The sequence below is a fragment of the Elgaria multicarinata genome, chromosome 2 (genome assembly GCF_023053635.1).
Source record: "Elgaria multicarinata webbii isolate HBS135686 ecotype San Diego chromosome 2, rElgMul1.1.pri, whole genome shotgun sequence".
NCBI classification, from domain to species: domain Eukaryota; kingdom Metazoa; phylum Chordata; class Lepidosauria; order Squamata; family Anguidae; genus Elgaria; species Elgaria multicarinata.
In genome coordinates, this window is record NC_086172.1 from 102365316 (window position 1) to 102383618 (window position 18303).

An 18303-nucleotide genomic window follows, 5' to 3' on the forward strand; every position below is an offset into this window, starting at 1 on the left:
TAGATACTGCTTTTACAAAGACCTGGTTAAGTATCCTGTTTCCCCCCCCCCCTTTTTTTTAAAAAAAAAGCTAGATTTACCTTCACTGTATTTCAAGAAAGAAAGTCTTAGTACCCTAATCCAAAAAAGCAGTCGAGACTGGTGGCTCTGATGCCAAGGGGGCTGAGAATCTGCTCTGGGTTTCAGTCAGAATTTTAAAGGAGCTATCCAAGGTGCTTAACCCAGTCCCCAAAATGGGTTCAGCACTTTGGATAGCTTTCTTTAGAGTTCTGGCTAAAACTCAGAGCGGATTCACAACCCCACTGACATCAGAGCCACCAGCCTCCACTGCCCAAAAGAGCTATTTGGTAGCTCATAGACTCTCATCAATCTGGAAGGGAATGAGCACTATCATCTGCCTGCTGACAAAGGCACCATGAGTGCAGCACTGACTATACATACTCCTGCTCTGCTCCTGGTTTTCTGTATAGAAGGAGATCCGGAGCACGTACACTTAGAATAAAGAGTTACTGTACACCAGCCTTCCCTAACCGGATGCCCTCAAGATACAACTCCCATAATCCCCAATGAGCATGGCCACCATTGTGCTGGCTGAGGATGATGGGAGTTGTAGTCCAACACATCTGGAGAGTGCCAGATTGGGAAAAGCAGCTGTACAAGGCCTCTCACTTCATGCGATGTTTCTGCTGTTGTAGGTGACAGATCAAAAGGGTTGAATGCTCTCCCACATGAAGGGGGAAATCCCCATACCAAGAAATCCAGCACGTCAGGGAGAAATGTCTAACCTACCTTTCTCCTTGAGATGCCATGAGGAAGCGCTGCAACATTCAAGCTGACAACCACCACCTCCAGTGGGAAGTAGTGTAGGACAGCAATGGATATACTGCATACAGCTGGTCCATCTTACTGCATTTTGCTAGTTAAGTCTCACTGATTTCAGTATGAAGTCCAAGTTCACGTATTTAGGATTGAGGTGAAAGTGTATCAAGCTGTAATTGGAAAGTGCATTTCCCAAATTATGTTGAAATCTATCATTAAATGTGCAAATAAAAAAGAAGTGGTAACTACTGCATTCAACGGTGCTAATAGAATAGCTTTGTAAAAATATATATGTGTGTGTGTGTGCAAAACCAGTCTGTCAAAATAACCAATGTTATTTTGGTCATGTACAGGAAAACCAGACTCAAGTCTCTGATGTATTTGATTTTCAAAGACTTATCATAGTTCATCATGGTCTTTTGTGAGGTCTTCTCCATAATTTGTAGCTTGGCTTCCAACAAACATATTCCAGTTGTCCAGAATCTCTTCTTTGGTTAACCTTTGGTCCTGGGGTGGGGTGGGGGAAAAAAAACAATCTCTTTAAAAGAATCCCAGAATACCCAGCATCTATTAAAGGGTTTTAGGGCCATGTCAACAACCAAAACCAAAACAAGGTTCCTCAAGGGATGAAAAATATATATTAAAAGATCATAAGCAGTACTTATTCAACAATAAGATAATATAACCATTCTTCATATTTAACCAAATGTATGTTTTGATTACTTGCCTGGAATGTTTTGATTTCTTTCTGTTGCAAGATATCTGCCTGTATAATCCAGCAGTGATGGAAGGGGGCTAATATCTATTTCTCCAGCAAAATTTTTTGGCAAGGCTTATTTCATCTGAGACTACTGTGGCCCCAAGATTCAGCAGCAGAGCAACAGTTGAAATATCTAAGGACTTGGGGGGGGGGCAGTGGGAGGGAAGACTTGCATACACCTTTCCTTACACGAGTAGTTTCTGTCTCTCTTATTCTATTTTAAACCTTCTGTGAACCGCCATCATCATCATCATCATCATCATCATCATCTATTTATTTGTTTCCCGCCTCTCCCTCTGGATCATGTACAACAAATTTGTACAACACTCATAAAAACGCCATAAAATATACACAACTAATTCAAACGTTTAAAACCAGTGCATCATTAAAAGCAGCACACCTTTAAAAAAGGCATCTTAAAATTCAAGAGATCAGTCTTTATAGCTTTCTTAAATTCTGGAAGACTGTTAAGTTGACGAATCTCTCCCAGGAAGCCATGAATAGGCAGGGTATAACTACTCCAGATAAATAAATAATACATGAATATCACTCCCTCTATTTTACAAAGTTCAGGCGTGAGTGCCGATGCTTATGTAGCCATATGCGAGAGAGGGAGAGATCAGCAGGGTCAGTACAGCCCTGAAGTTTGCAGAAGTACATCAAATTTGGTGTAAAAAATTCTACGGGAGTGGGGGGCAACCACCCCTAAACATCCGAATTTGTTAAGTTAGTCATGACTAGCTTGTTCTGTTGCTTCCAAAGTGGCCTAAAGAGCAAATCCCAACCCCAACCGCTGAAGGTCTCTAGTACACCTGCAGAAAGCATACGAGTTCCACCGGTGGTGTACCTACTGGTGGTAGAAGCTGAAATGGGGAGTTGAAGGGGATGCTGGGAGCAGCCTCTGATCACCTGGATCAACGGCCTCCCTGTTTCCCCAATGTGCCCATGTATCATGACTTGTAGCCATTGATTCCAATTGCCTAGGGAGGTAGTCGCCTCTCCCACACTAGAGGCATTCAAGAGGCAGTGGACAGTGGATCTGTCAGGCAGGCTTTAATATGGATTCCTGCATCGAGCAGGGGGTTGGATTTAATGGCGCCTTCCAACTCTACTGTTCTATGATTCTATAATAATTGAATGGAACCTTATCTACGTACATTTCTGTATGGTTTATGATATGAACAATGATTCCAGCCCATGGAGTTCTATGCCTATATGAGCACACAGCCATCCCTGAAATAGAATGAATGTTGGAAACTCAAGATGATTTGGACCCAATATTTGGATATCTCTGACATCTCACTGCAGGTTGTGTTTTCTGAATGCATTAACATTCCCAAATTTGTATCAATTTTTCTTTATAAAACTCCTTGCACAGTTATTAAGGCTTGACACTTGGTAGCTGACGTTCTGTAAAAAGGAACTAATTATCCCAATAATCTAACATTAATGAAATCTGGGAGAGAACGAAGTACCTTGTCTACATCTGATTCATAGACTAAGTGCCTGGCTTCGGCTTGTGCATGATCATAGTCCTGTGGGAGAATCCAGTGCCGAATCTCCTCTTTATCCATCTTCCCATCTTTGTTTAGATCCCGAAAATCCGCAAACTGTTCACGTTCCGTTATTACCCAGTCAGGTTCTGGACCGCCGTCTTCATGGGCAAACATATCCGCTGGGGACAGGAAACAGTGTTATATTTCTATACTAATGCCGAAGTCACATGATTTACATACTAGTGCTCAAGTCACATTGAATTAAATTAAATGAATTACAATATAGGCATAGACCATTTGGGGGCTAAAGTGGATCTCTGACTTTTTGCAAGTGATCCTTTTTCCTCACCACACCCTGCCAGAGCCCAAGATCCACAGAATCCAAACCTTCCAAAGCAGATATATCCACAGCAGCTGAAAATATACTACATGATAAAGCAAAATCAGTCTGGCCTAGAGGGAAAAAATGTCCTGACCTTATAGTACAAGGCTGTTGAACCTCTTTCAGCCCAAAGGCCAAATACTATTTCAGAGAAGTTCTCAGGTGCCACATTCTAATGGCAGCTGTAGCGAAAGGTAAAAGGGACAAAGCCAAAGATCTAACATGCTAGCAAATTTTAGTTTAATGCTCTTACTGCCAGTAACTGAGTCTTAGGAGAGACATTTCAACCTTTTAGAATGGGAAAAGAACTGCACCAAAGCTGAAAAACTACAAAATGATCAGTGGCTGAGGGAAAGGAGTGAGGCCTGGGAAAGGGGCAGGGATTGCATCTTCCTAGTCACACCCCTTCCACTGTTACCCTTCTCTGTTTCCTCTCACTCTTCCCGGGTGTGATATTCAGTACACTAACACTAATCATGGTTAATGTAAACCAGACTTTGCCCCTAAGCTAAGATCTGACACTCTGATGTGCTTTGCATGTAACCCAAAGTATGGTTAAGTATGGCTTGTCATTAAATCATGGGTTGTTGTCATGGTTTATCCAGTGTTCACAATCCAACAACAACAAACATTGTTTCTCTACTTGGGTTGTTCATGGTTAACAATCCATAGTTAAGCCATAGATTGGCTTTTCACGATCAGCACAACCGAATGACCTTTTGAATATTCAAGCCAGAGTGGATGGTTGCCATGGCTTATTGTGTCATGTAAACCCATTGGGGCTTATCGTGTCATGTGAATCCAGCAGAACCCATGGGCTTTTTAGGGTTGTGTGAGGGTTGCTTAACTCTTGCATAGGCTATCCTTGCTGATTTCACACAACACGATAACCCTGTGGCAATCATGCGATCCAGCACATTGTGTAGGGTTTACACATAACGACAACCCACACAATTCAATAACAACCTAAGATTCAATGACAACTCATACTCAACCCATACTCTATGTTGCCATTACATGCAAGCCAGATCTTGCAAGCCAGGAAATGATAATTCTATATACACAATGTATGTTCCCCCCTCCCCGCCATTTTCACAATGTATTTTCTGTTCTGTTTGTTGATATACACAATAAAAAAAGTTTAAAAAGAAGAAGACAGGTCTCTGTTGTGAAGCTGGTTCCAAAATTCTAGGTTAGAAGTGAACTCTGGCTTGTGTGCGGGTTATTTTTAACGTTGGTGATGGAGCAAGGGGAATTGAAGTGTCAGAGTTGAGAGGCTGGGGCTTCATTCCATCATGCTAAACTACTCACTCTGTGCATGCTTGTGTTTTCCGGGTGGCAGCTTCGCCTCCTGTTTTTCTTGACACAGCATTCAGCTGCTCTTAGGATAATGCCAATCACCACTTCAACCCCCACCACATTGCAAGCTAAAATATCACACAAATTCTATAAATTGCTTTCCCCCCTATCAGCTACATTTGCTGTTCTAATCTGTAATATCGCCACAGTAATCAAACAAGTAGGCTGCACCAATAATAAAAAGATGCAAGAAGCTAGGCCAGTAAGGTGCAATTATAATTTAATAGGTAATTTTTGATGCATCAGGTTTGGACAGACAATTCCTTACATATGGTATATTAGGACATGTGATTTTCTAGCATACTGCTGGATAAATTCCCCTGATGAAGACAGCTGAAACGCATCAGCAATTACCTATTAAATTATAATTGCCCCTTATCAGCCTCGCCTCTTTCCATTCATCACCATGACCATACCATCTGAGAACTGTTCTACTACCTTATCAGGACTTGCCAGAATAATATGGGAAAAGATGCCCCAGCCAGAGAGACCTAAATAAGCAAAGCTACATCACTAACACACTACCCAGTCTGGAACACCCACAACTAAATTGAGCTTGAAAACCACCACATGTCTATGGTGAAGAAGAGCTTGCATCCAGATGAGCAGGCACAGAACTTTTTGTACACTGAAACTTTACTCTTTTCAATTTCCATGCTGTTGATATGCCTACTATTTTGTGGGTAGGCAAGCTAATAAAAAGTTACACGGGCTTGTACATTTTGTCTATGTCTTTGTAATGCTCAATTTTATCATACTATGGGAGTAACAAATCTGATACGGAGACTGAGAGTGTCCGGCACATTTGGAGATCTACACCAGGCATATCCCCCTGGCTCCTACCCTCCCACTATCCAAGTGAGTAGGAAAAATGAGGATGCATAAGCCCAGTGCAGACACTTACCTGGATGGCAAGTCTCTGCTTGAGGGAGAAGTGTGTCCTTCCCTTCCTCACACATCTAAAGTAATTTGTAAAATGGCCAATCTATGGAGAGGTCTGTATTCATGAAAAACTGATTTACATGACCTCCCTTTTTTCTTTTTGAGGGAGCATGAGTCATGTGAAATGGATAATAATAATAATAATAATAATAATAATAATAATAATAATAATAATAATAATAATAATAATAATTTCTTCCCCACCTCTCCATTTTGATTGAGGCAGGGAACAATAGTAAATATAAAATACATAAAACTGAATTAAGAACATAATATACATTGTTAAAACATCCTAAAACCATTCTAAAAACATCCTAAAATTCCCCTGGATAGGCCTGATGGAAGAGAGCAGTCTTGATAGCTTTCTTGAATGCTAATAGATTGTCAAGTTGACGAGTCTTCTGGCTTCCAGGTGGAGTGCCCAAATCACACAGTATAACCTTTACATATTGGAGGAGAGGCATGAACCCACTCTTCCATTGTTGACAGCCATGCAAAGGTCTGAACCTGGCCATATTCTATCTCTATCCTTTATGAAAGAAAGACTGTGTTTCTCAAGTGCCAAAAAGAGACTGTCTGCTTTTCTCTTCACCTCTTCCATAAATTGTAGACCAAGGGTAAGAACCTGGTGCTTCAAGATATTTTGGACAACTCCTATCATCCCTGACCATTGGCCAAGTTGGCTGGGACTGCTGAGGGTTATAGTCCCAAACTTCTGGAAGTTGCCTATCCCTGTTGTAAGCTGTTTGTTTACTTTGGTTTATCCTACTAAGGCTGCATTTGCCTTGGTATCTACGTAGCATTTTGATTAAAGTTCTGTGTGGTTTTATCACCTTAGGTTATTTATTCCATCTGATGGGAGATTTTTTAAAATACACATAAAAGAGAACATTGGCCCTCAGTGCCTCTCATCCAGTGGGTTTCTTCTAAGGATGGAAAAGATGGGGAGTCACAGCTCTTTCAAGATTCCCTCTTAAGATACAATCATAGTTTTTTATGCTGGGTTTAGAAGTATGGGAGGAAAAAGGACCCAGAGCAACATCGCATCTTGTCTCTGCCAGCAAGTGTCTGTGCAGATAACATCAGAATCAAACGGGCCAGAGTGGAAGAAGGGAGGAAAACGCAAGAGGAAACTTAGGGAAACAAAAATCAGCTACATGAAACTGGATGGCTTTTAAAGGCTTTAAAAAAGCTGCCTCAGTGCAAGAGAAGTGCTTCTTAATTAACTTTCCTTTTAACTCCTTAGTACTAAACACTGAGGAACTCTGCCACAAACGCCAATGGTGCTTTAGAAATGCAAGCGCACTAGGAGATCAGCAGGGGCACATTTCATGTTGTGCATTCATGTCATGCCTCTTTTTGCAATATGTAGGCTTGACACAACCATCTCTCCAAAGACATGCACTTCCACAGTGAGGAAAGGAGGACCAATGGCGCCACATGTAAATTGGCCACCTGAGATCCAAACCAGATGTGACAAATGCAGTCACATGTCCCAATGCTTTCCCTTTTTGAATCAAACACAGCCTTATCAGGCTGTAAGTTTAAGCAAGGGAATGGCGGGCAGAAGGGGATGCGTGAGTCTTTTCCTTCCTCCCAAAATACTATGAGGTAAATTAAATCAAGGGAGAGTGACTGCCCAAAGGCCACCCAGGGAGTTCAACAGATGAGTTGGGATTTGAACTGGATTTCTCTAATCCCTGTTTGATGCTCTAACCACTACACCAAAGTAGCTCTCATTTTCTGGTTTTTAAAATTGTATAGGAATGAAAGACAAGGGCCAGATCGACATATAGCACTATGAAAGTGGTATGAAAGCAGTATATAAGAGGCAGGAGCCACACTACTGCTTAATAGTGGTATTGAAGTGCACTGACAACTGTTGGGGCCCATGACACATACCATATACCGCTTTCATATACCGCTATGTCCTGCTTAGTGTAGATCTGGCCAAGATGTCAATTCCCATCTCCCTATTCCAAAGGAATGATACCTCAGATTACTAAGGGATGGTTGTGATGATCTTTTCCCCAAATAGATGATATGTGAGGTAGAGGGACACAATTACACTTTGCTCATGGTTTCAGGTGTATGTAACTGTCCAGTGGGGCCAATGGAAGTCCACATGTACGCTAAACATTTGTACAGCTCTGAGTTGTACAGTTGATTTCCAGACTGTATATGGGATATTGATTGCATGGTTTGAGTCTATGAATGTTAGATTTTATGCATGTAGACCCCATGCAAACATTACGCCTATGGTTGAATATCTGGCAGACGTTGAGGTGTGACATGAGTGTCTAGTGGATGTGGCAGAAATGTGCAATCTTGTAACCCATCTGTGTGCAGCCTCCACTTGGGGTAAAGACTGTCCAAACTGGCCCTAAGAAACCTTCTGTATAATAAATACAAGAAAATCTCCATGTCGTGACTTACCAATGTATTCATCTTGATCCACAAATCCATCTTCATTTTTGTCTATGTCCTCCAGTGTTTCCTGTCACAATAAGGAAAAGTAGCTGTCATTACGAAGGTGTGTATTTTTTTGCCCAAACTGATTATAAAGTTCTTTCTTTTTGAGCTGTCACTTCACATCAAGAGGATATTCTTTTTTAAAACAACAACCATAGAGTAAATATCAATAATTAAATATTATCAGATACCTCTCCCCAAACATGTGAAATTAAACATGTCCAAGATATGTTTCATGTTAGGAGATTCACTATGCACATGGATTTAGATATAAAGCCTTCTGTAACATTTGTACCACAAAAATACATGAACATCTTATGATATTAAGGAAGGAAATTTAGGGAGCAATCCTATGACTCCTAGACAGTGGTATTTCAGATTCCTGGATCCAAGGCTGGAGTCAGCGCTCTGACCTTGGATCTAGGAATCTGCACTTCCTCCCCCTCCCCCTCCCCCTCCCCCTCCCCGCCAGCATGAAAAGAACTATGCCGGTTTCCAATCTGAGGTCGCAAAAGTGACCTCAGAGAGGAAGTAAAGGGGGGGTGTGGATGGGGAGGGGAGGAGACTACAGAGGCTGGCTTATGAAGTATCCCCAAGGCCTCTCCAGCCTCCTTCCCTCCCCCTCTCTAGCACCCCAGCTAGACAAGCAAGAAAGCTTGTCTAGCGGAAATGCAGAGCGGCGGTAGCACAGATGGAAAGATCACCTCCGTCACTCCTTCCGCTCTGTATTGGATGCCCACAAGCCTCCAATTTCAGTGGGTTACGAGCATCAGAATAGGATTGCACCCTCAATATCATAAGGGTGCCATCCTATGCATGTTTTGATAGAAAAAAACATCCTACAACTCTCAGCATCACCCAGCCAGTGAGGAAGTTGTAGGGAAGTTTGCACCCTTAGTTATTCAAAGATATCCAAATCAAATAAATATCTAATTGATTAAAAAAAAAAGTCAGGAATAAAGCAATTTTACTTTAACAATCTTCTCAATCAGGAATGGTGTACTATTCACACTTCCTATGGCGGGCGATAGCTCAGTGGTAGAGCACATGCTTCACATGCAAGAGAAGAGAAGAGAAAAGAAGAGAAGGACCCTTGCCTGAAGCCTAGAAAGCCACTACCAATCAGTGTAGACAGTACAGAACTGGATGGACCAATGGTCTGATTTAGTATAAGGCACCATCCTATGTTCCTAGGAAGTCCCTGTGTGATGCAGCTGTGGTATACAAAGGGCATTTGGGGAACAGCAAGGTGCTGATGGAAAATTGGGACCACAGGTGGCTCTGTGCACGTTATCTTGTGGGCCATTACAGTGGACCTGCCCTGCAGTGTTGAAGCAACAATATGAGTTTAAAATAATGTAGAAAGGAGACTGAAAGGTTTTTACCAAAGACAAGTGTAGCAGAAACACATCATTCTCATCCCCTTGACTTACACAGGATGCTGCTTTAGCTACAATCGCATAAGCTTTTTTCACACACTGCTGCAGATGAACTGGTATAAGATCAGGTTGTTTCTCCAACAGGAGTGCACGATTGCACACTTAAAGAACACAGCCTCTGGGAAAAACTGGTCCATGTCTGTGAATGTTATCTGTCCCCTTGCCCGTGAGCTCTACAACTAGTTATATGGTGGTGATCAACATATTAGGGAGGTCATCAAGCAGGTCACATTTAAATGGGGATGTGGAAATCATCAAAGCTTGAGCTGGTTGAGATTCTCAGAGTTCCACCTCAAAGCTCGGTCCGACTTGTGTCCATATCAGTCCCCCTGCCCCATCCTCCCATCACGTGAAAATCACCAAGCACTCAGTTCCGTACCTGGATGTGGAGTTGGGTGCACATTCAACACTGTGCAATCTTCTCCCATTGAGTAGGGTGTGTTCATGCATGTTTTTAATGAAGTGCACATCTTTTTCAGCCCTATTTTTTCTACTGTATGCAGTTTTTAAACACATCACCCCGCATGAACAACACTGCAAGTTCGTGAATAAATGAGCTTTGACCACAGTTTACGTTTGCAATCGGGTGGTGCAAACGGAGCACCCGATTGCAAAAATTCTGGTCTTACGCAAACTGAAATGAATTTCTCATGCATCTCTACTTTTAAATAACCAAACCCAGATTCTTTAAAGGGCTTTCCTTCCTGTCGAAACGGCTGGTGACTATTGTTTGGGAAACCTTACCCTGAAAGATGAGGAAGCCAGATTTCAAATCTACTTAGTAAACGGAAATCAGAGAAAGGAGATTGGCTCTAATGGCGCTTACGAGAACAACGATGTCTTTCATATGCTCAAATTCTTCCGGGTGAAGGAAAGCTGTGAACTCCTCACGGGTGGCTTCTGAGTCACCATCCAGGTCAGCTCTTTTGAATCTTCTTTCATCCCTGGGCAGCATTTTTTTAAAACTGTGCTGCTCTGTTGCATCTTGAAACTCTGCTGGATTTTCTAGGAAACCAGAATAATTAGAGTAAGACGAGCAGACGTGGCAGGAGTAAGAGAGGCTGGTCTGCTACCTCCACTCAGCTTTCCTCAACCTGGTGCTCTCTAGATGAATAGGATTACAACTCCTAGCATTCCTGACCTCTGGCCAGGCTTCCTGGGGATCATGGGAGTTGAAATCCAAAATATCAGAAAGGCAGCAGGCTGGAAAAGGCTGGTCTAAATCAGGGAGGGGCAAAAGGTAGCTCTCCAAATGTTTGGGACTTCAATTCCCAACATTCATTGGTCATGTTGGCAGGGGCTTCTGGGAGCTGAAGTCCAAATCATCTGGCGATCTTCCTTCTGCCCATCCCTGGTCTAAAGCACCCTTCCCTTACCCCCACAAGAATCCCTGGGGTTCAAATCGGAGACAGGCACTTCCCCAAACTACACCATAGCAACTTACTACCTTACCTACCTGCCTTCCCTATCCTCCCTCACATAAAGCATCACAGTGCTATTCTTGCTGCCACACCCATGTGCCAAAACATAGGAAAAGCAGAAAAAAGCAGAGTATTTTAAGAAGATTTGATGTGATTTCATTTGTAGAGCAGGATAAGTAGAGCAGGATTATTAATTTATTTAAATTGTACTCCACCTTTTTACCAAAAATGGCAGCTTATGGAACCAATTAAAATTGTTTAAAGGAATACATTAAAAGACAATTAAAACATATCAGTTACTATCAGTTATTAAAAACAGCACCCAACCCACCCACTTACAGGCTGAAGGCCTTCTTAAATAATGAGGTCTTTGTTTGCTGGAGGAAGGACAGTGAACTTAGCCTCACATGGGAGGGAATTCGACAGCACGGGAGGGGACACCAAAAAGGCCCTCTCTTAGGTAACCAAATGTGCCACTGAAGGAACACTGGGCTCTGAATGGGAAGGAAATACAGGAGGGCTGACCAGTTCTTGAGTGCTGCAAGCCCCCAAGAACCATGGGACCACAGCCAAAAAGGCAGCTGCACTGCTGAAATGGAGGGCCGGTTCACACAACACAGCTGGCTCATCATGACTTGTTTAACCCACGATGAGCTGAAGTGCACATGGGACATGTGTAGCCACCATTTTAATTGCACAACCCCCAATTGGGCCAATTGCAAGTTGTGCCGTGTTGTGTGAATCCAGTCATTGTGGATTATTCAAGGGTTAAACAACACTCACTTCAACTCTACTGCAAATCCTGGACTAACATTGGGTCATTTAACCCTCAAATATCCCACAGAGACTGGGTTCATGAGACAGAGAACAACCCCTGATCAGAGGTTGCATATTCAAAATGGTGGCCACACACAGAGAGCTAATTGTGGGTTAATTGACCCATGACAACCGAGTCAGAGGCTGTTATAACTGGACTGGGGTCTCAGCCTCTGCTCCTTGAAGGTATTTTTGAGCAAGGTTACAGAATACTAAGGGTCAAAACAGACATTACTACTCCACATGCTAGGGTCACCCTGTGCCTTCTCTAGACTAAACATTAAAAAAAATACATAGCTATAGAAATAGGTTTAAAGTAATGTTTGATTTTGCCCTGTGTGTTGCTTAGAGCAAGAGGCAAGATTTACAGAAGGTGTTCACTGAGCTACATTGGTTCAAAAGTATGTCTTGAATTTTCTCACCTAGGTAATAGCCGTATGTGGCTTGTTTGTATTCTTCCCAGGAAATTTTATTGTCTTTGTTGAGGTCATAATCCTTCCAGACCTTAGCCACATTTTCAAAGATGTAGCGTTTCTGCACTCGTTTAATCCAGTTTTTCAATTCCTCTGCTGTCACGAAGCCATCTTTGTTATCATCGATTCGATTGACAATTTTCCTGCAATAATGGGAAAAGTAAACTGATTATTAGAATCTTTGTAGGAGTTCTTAAGAATGTTCTTGATTATCTATCTAGGTAACTATCTTGTTCAGTACCGTTTATGCTGAATGGTTCTCCAGCCATCCCTGGAGATGCCAGGGACTGAACCTGAGACTTTCTACATGAGAAGCTGGTGCTCTCCAACTGAGCAATAGCCACTAAGCTATGGCCTAAGCTAATGTCTCTCCAGCTTTCTACCATTACAGCTTCCAGTATTGGGCTTCTACTATTGTGAATGACCCATTTCTGAAGATATAATGTACATGGCCTAGAAGCTCTGAACTTAGGAATAGGACGATAGGAGTTAGCAGTGCATTTTGAACCAAGAGGCTTTTTCCTGGATTTCTATCCTCCAAGAACATCCTCTCCCAGGCTAATGTTTTTGTAGTCAGCATTTGGAAGATTAATTTTCTCTACTGCCTCTTAGGAAGGAGGCAGCAGAGGGCAGCAATTGATGTAGCCAACATTTTACTCTGAGTCATTGCTGGATAGCTCTCACTGCTCTCTATACCAGGGGGTGGCAAGCTAGTGCCCTCCAGATCTTTTGGAGTTCAGCTCCCATAAGCCCCAGCCAGTGTGGCCAATAGAGTGTAAGGAACCAGGTTAGAAAAGGTTGGTCTGGATAAAAATAAAATTTGTGGTTAAAATCAAGCATAACCCAGATTAAGTCACATGGTACATACAGCTCTATCCATTCTGCACCCACCCACAGCATCTGCTGCCCGAGGGAGCCACCTCACTCTTCCTAATGGTAGAGCCAGCTCTGTTTGTGTAGAATAAATTATAAAGGAGAAGATTTTTGTTGTTGTTAAGGAAATCATAGTACCTATAGCAACCAAGTGTGACGAGGGTTTTGTTGTATCTATAATTCTTACAAACGTTATTACAGATTTATCAAAAATACTATTAACTTTCTCTCTGATTTCTGTGCATGTTTCTAATGAGGGTAGTGTTTGTATTTCAATTATATGCTTTGGCGTGATTTTTTTTTAATAATTTTGTTTTGAAATGTATACAGATTTTGAACAGATAATGCTGTGATAATGCTGCGAACAATAAAATATAATACAATGAAACGCTTACGATGTACATCCCGTTTCACTGGAATCAAATGTATGGAATCTGAAATATCAAGTATGGGGCTGCATGCTTATGCATACTTATTTAATGGCTCTACATTGAGATGGAAAGCAGTAACCAGCGGGGTACCACAGGGTTCTGTCTTGGGACCAGGTATTATTAATGACCTGGATGACAGGATTGATGGGCTTCTTATCAAATTTGTGGATGACACAAAACTGGAAGGCTTGGCCAACACCCATGATAACAGAATGAGCCTGCAATCTGATTTGGACAGGTTGGAAGACTGGGCTGAGAGGAACAAGATGTCCTTTAACAAGGAGAAATGTTACCAAAAGTAACAAGTTTCTCATGATTAGGGGGCTCCTTGAGAGTAAAACTAAGCCATTGCAGCTGAGCCTATGCAGGACCAGGAGACCAGATTATATAAACCCTCAGTTGAAGTTTGGTAGCTGCTGAAACATCACACGTCTTTCAGCTCACAGACTTTTGCAAACTGGCTTATCTGACTGTTCTGTTTGTTGACTGATATGTTGTTGATTCATGGATTCAGAACCTATTTTTGGATTTTGCTTGCTTCTGGAAAGCTCTATGGTGTTTCAATCCCGGTTTCACCTAAGACCTAGCTTTTTGAATTACCCGTTTCTGAATGGTACCATTGCATTCCTGATCTCAGTCCAAATTGTTATATCAATTTGCCCCACCTTCAGTCCAAGGACTGAGGTTTAACCTGACCTTAGCAGGACATGTTACTACTCAGAGCACTACTGCAAAGAGAGCTGGTGTGGTGTAGTGGTTAAGAGTGTTGGACTCGAACTGGGGAGTTGCAGCTTCAAATCCGCACTTAGCCATGAAGCTCACTGGTTGATCCTGAGCCAGTCACTCAGCCTAAACTGCCTCAGAGGCTTGTTAAGACAAAATGGGAGGGAGAACCAGGAATTCCGTGGATGAAAGGCAGGATATAAATGTAATGAATACATAAATGGGGATAGAGATCAAAGATTCTGGGCCAGTTTGCATGACTGAATAGCCCACTGTGGTTTATTTAAGCCATAGTGGGCAGTGGCTCATGCCGATGGCCATTTTGACTATTTAGTGCTCAGCTACTCAATTTGACTGTTCACTGCTTGTTGTGTCATGCAAACACAGGCAGCAGGGGTTGTACAAGGGTTAAACAATGACCTGTGTTGTGCAAACACAGGCAGCAGGGGTTGTACAAGGGTTAAACAATCCTGCCTGGTGTGTGCTGCAGCCCACCATGGCTTAAATAAATAAGCCACAGTGGGGTATTTTGCTCATGTCAGTGTAGGCATAACCCCCTCTCAATTGATATTGAATTAGCAAAGTAGGATGAAAACGTGAACACTTAAAGAGGGGCAATCACTTCCAGCAGTGAGCAAACCACTCCCAAACCAAGTCTGAGAGCGTCTGATCTGGCCAGAAATTCCAACTTGGCAAACTCTCCCTTTGAAACTTTCTAGCTTTGGGATGACAACTTCCAAGCCGGTTACTGAACATCCAGACAGACAAAAATGCTCCCCAACTGCTTTCTATTTGTTACTAAAAAAATAATCTTTTTTTAAAAAAAACCAGACTTGCCCATTCACTTCCAGGCCATCACAATGGAGTTGGGAGTAAAACACACCGATTTGATCTGTTACCCTTTTCACCAGCTCTTGTTTGAATTTGATTCTGCAAAGTTGTCTCTTTGGCACTGTGAGGTCTGTGGCCTCACTCTTGTAATAACATCTCCCCACACACACACACCTGTCTGTAACTAGTATGTGTTTTGCCAATTGAGGATAACACTTCATACATCTGATGAAGTGGGCTGTAGCCCATGAAAGCTTCTATCGCAATAACAGTCTTTAAGGTATCACAGGTCTCTTTGTTGTTTTCGCTGTAACAGACTAACAGAGCAACTCCTCTGGAAGGGACACCATTCATAATAATCTTCTCTCCCCTAGCAACCATCACCAAGCCTCATGCACTTTCATTTTTTAAAAGTTCATGCAGGACTTTAACCTCCTTCTCAAAGCAGGGGAAACAATCCTATTCATATGATGCCTTTCCGAGAATGAACTCAGCTTCTCTCCTCCCACCCTTCTTCTTCTTTTCATTCTGAGCAGAGATGGATGGGACCTCCCCTCTGCCACGTTATCAGCAAATCATGGCAACTGCTCCTTTTCCTGTCCTCCCCGTCCTGCAGAGTTCCTCTGGCTGGGAAATCGTAACTTTCCTTACACTGGGACTGAAGTTGTAACCTGGAAAGGGTGCTTCTATGTGAAAACTTGTCTGGAGGGGAGTCAAGAGTAACTCAGCTTGTGGGCAATCAGGGCATTTCAGAGTAACATTGGTGGTGGTGGGGAATAAGAATAAGAATAATTTGATGATGATAATAGCAATAATAACAACAATAATAAACAATGGAATAACGTTCCTCGGATCATAGGGTGGCTCTTTCCCCTCCAAGTCTCTTCAGTGGAGTTTAGAAGAGGTCGGTCTTACCCCAGTCTTTCTTTGCTTTCTTCTGGGGTGAGTTGATCGAAAGTTTTGGCTTCTTCTTTGCCCAGGAAGGCCTCGTGGTCGTACTGGAAGCTCTGGTTGTCTTCGTGCTGCCGATCCGTGAGCTCGGGGTCGGGATGCACGGCTCTTTCCTTCCTAAAAGTGGGCACGCCGAAGGACCCCCGGCTGCAAAACACCAGCAGCATCAGCCCCACCGCGAGGCGGCGAAGAGTTTCTTTCAAGCCCATTGTTTCGCCCGGGCAAAGTGCGATCTGTCCCCCGAGGTGCGGTGGGGCGGGGGCGAGGGGCCGCACAGCAGGAATTCGAAAGCGGTAGAAACTTTCTCGCCTGCAGCACCGGAAGGATCAAGGCAACTCACGCTGGCTGCTTTACCTGCAAAAGCATGCACGTGTCTCAGGCTGAGCACACTGACCAGCAGGACTCGCCTGGCTTCTCTCTCGCTCTCGGTTCACACAGACAAGAGTCGACGTGGGGTGGCCCTTCGCTCCCAGCCCCCCATTGCACAATACCGGCGGCGAAAGTCTCGCTTTAGAAATGCACATGAATGACCTAATTTGGGCTTGGTGATGGAATCCCCCCGCCCCAACCACTCACGAGTGCGCTTGCAAAGCACGGTTGCTCCGCGCCCCTGCGATGTTACGGCTCCTGTGATTGGGCGAGAGCTCTCTCTGCACCTAGTTGCGGGAGGAGCCGAGAGGGAGCCGCCGGATCGCCACGTTTACAAGGCGTCTCGGGTTTCTCCGGAGAGCCAGTAGCTACAAAACGGAGCGGGAGGAGACGAGCTGGGAGGTGGAAAAGGTCCAGGGGAAAGTTTCCAAATGCCGACGTGGTGTGGATTTGCCCTTGCTTTGCCCGAATGAATGCTCTGCATCCCGATCCTAGGTATCTTTACTTGGGAGGAAGTCCCAGTGAGTTCAATGGGATTTATTTCCGTACAAATAGGAAAAGATCGAGCGAGTGGACAAGCTTTCTTTTGAAATTGTAATGTTGTAATCCATCACTTCTCAGGAACACCGTCTACACGTGAATCCCGTATCCGTCTCTAGGCCTCATTAAATCCTAAAACACTTTTTATGTTGTAAATATATATTTTCCCCCAACCAAATGCCCATAATTCATGACAGGCTTCCAAGTTTAACGGGGAAATCTTAGTCAGAAGGTAAGTCCCACTAAACTAAATGCAGTTTACTGCCTCTTAAGTGAGTGTATAGATAGGACTGTAGCATTAGTTGATATGTGCAACTTTTCAGCAGAAGTTGTAAATAATAATTATTATTTCTTACCCACCTCTCCATTTTGATCGAGGCAGGGAACAACAGTAAATATAAAATACATAAAACTGAATTAAGAACACAATATACATGGTTAGAACATTCTAAAAACATCCTAAAATTCCACTGGATAGGCCTGCCGGAAGAGAGCCCCCATCCCCTCCTCTGACTCAATGGAACTGACACCAAGAGGGGACTTTCAGAATAAGCCCATTACCCTGCAGGTCACAACATACACCATCTCCCTAATCCATGGACTGTATCTGGTTTTGTTGTTGTTTAACTTAAATATGACTTTTCCTTTCAGCTGCAATCCAAAGGTAGGAGGCACAGGATCAAGTTGTGTTATAACCAGTGGGGGCTGGTGGCTCCAATGTCAGTGGGATGGTGAATTTGCTCTGAGTTTTAGTGAGAGGCACCTTGGATAGCTCCTTGAGAGTTCTGACTGCAATCCGGAGTGGATTCACCACTCCTCTGACATCAGAACTAGGGCTGTGCATTGTTTTGGCTCCGAATCTGAGGCAAGGCGGGGTGATTCAGAAGACCCCAAAATGGGATCCAAAATGAATCAGGACAGTTCTGAATTGATCCAAAGTGGTTCAGGATCTGTTTTTTCTTTAAATTAGGGAGGGGGAGGAGGAGTTTGCAAGGGGAAATTGGCTGTTAATTGACAGCTTCATCCCCCAATCCTCCTGAAGTCTCCCAATTCTCTCCAGCAGCCTCCAATCACAATGGTGGAAGAGGGCTTAAGGACAATCAAGAGATTGAGCTTCCTCCGTTCTATCCTTCTTTCCTGCTTGTCTGCTCTTAAACCCTTTTTCCAGAGTTGTACTTTTGCTCTGCATGTGTGTTGGTGGACTGT

The 18303-nt window shown here is 43.2% G+C and overlaps 1 protein-coding gene across 1 annotated transcript; it reads right to left on the minus strand.

Annotated features, from left to right (window-relative positions):
* Positions 1-392: 392 nt before the first annotated feature.
* Positions 393-16603, minus strand: RCN1 (reticulocalbin 1). The gene is made up of 6 exons (XM_063117326.1): positions 16153-16603; positions 12329-12522; positions 10496-10674; positions 8195-8255; positions 3055-3254; positions 393-1326 (listed from the first exon to the last, which is right to left on the minus strand). The coding sequence occupies exons 1-6, from the start codon at positions 16395-16397 to the stop codon at positions 1219-1221; spliced, it is 987 nt and encodes a 328-aa protein (XP_062973396.1). The 5' UTR covers positions 16398-16603; the 3' UTR covers positions 393-1218.
* Between the last annotated feature and the right edge of the window lie 1700 nt (positions 16604-18303).

Excerpts from the sequence above, each read along its gene's own strand:
- RCN1 (XM_063117326.1), bottom strand. The coding sequence starts at position 16,397 with ATGGGCTTGAAAGAAACTCTTCGCCGCCTCGCGGTGGGGCTGATGCTG. Across the intron at positions 10,675-12,328 it reads CACATACGGCTATTACCTAG|AAAATCCAGCAGAGTTTCAA; the intron begins GTGAGAAAATTC and ends CTGGTTTCCTAG. Across the intron at positions 3,255-8,194 it reads GGATCAAGATGAATACATTG|CGGATATGTTTGCCCATGAA; the intron begins GTAAGTCACGAC and ends TCCTGTCCCCAG.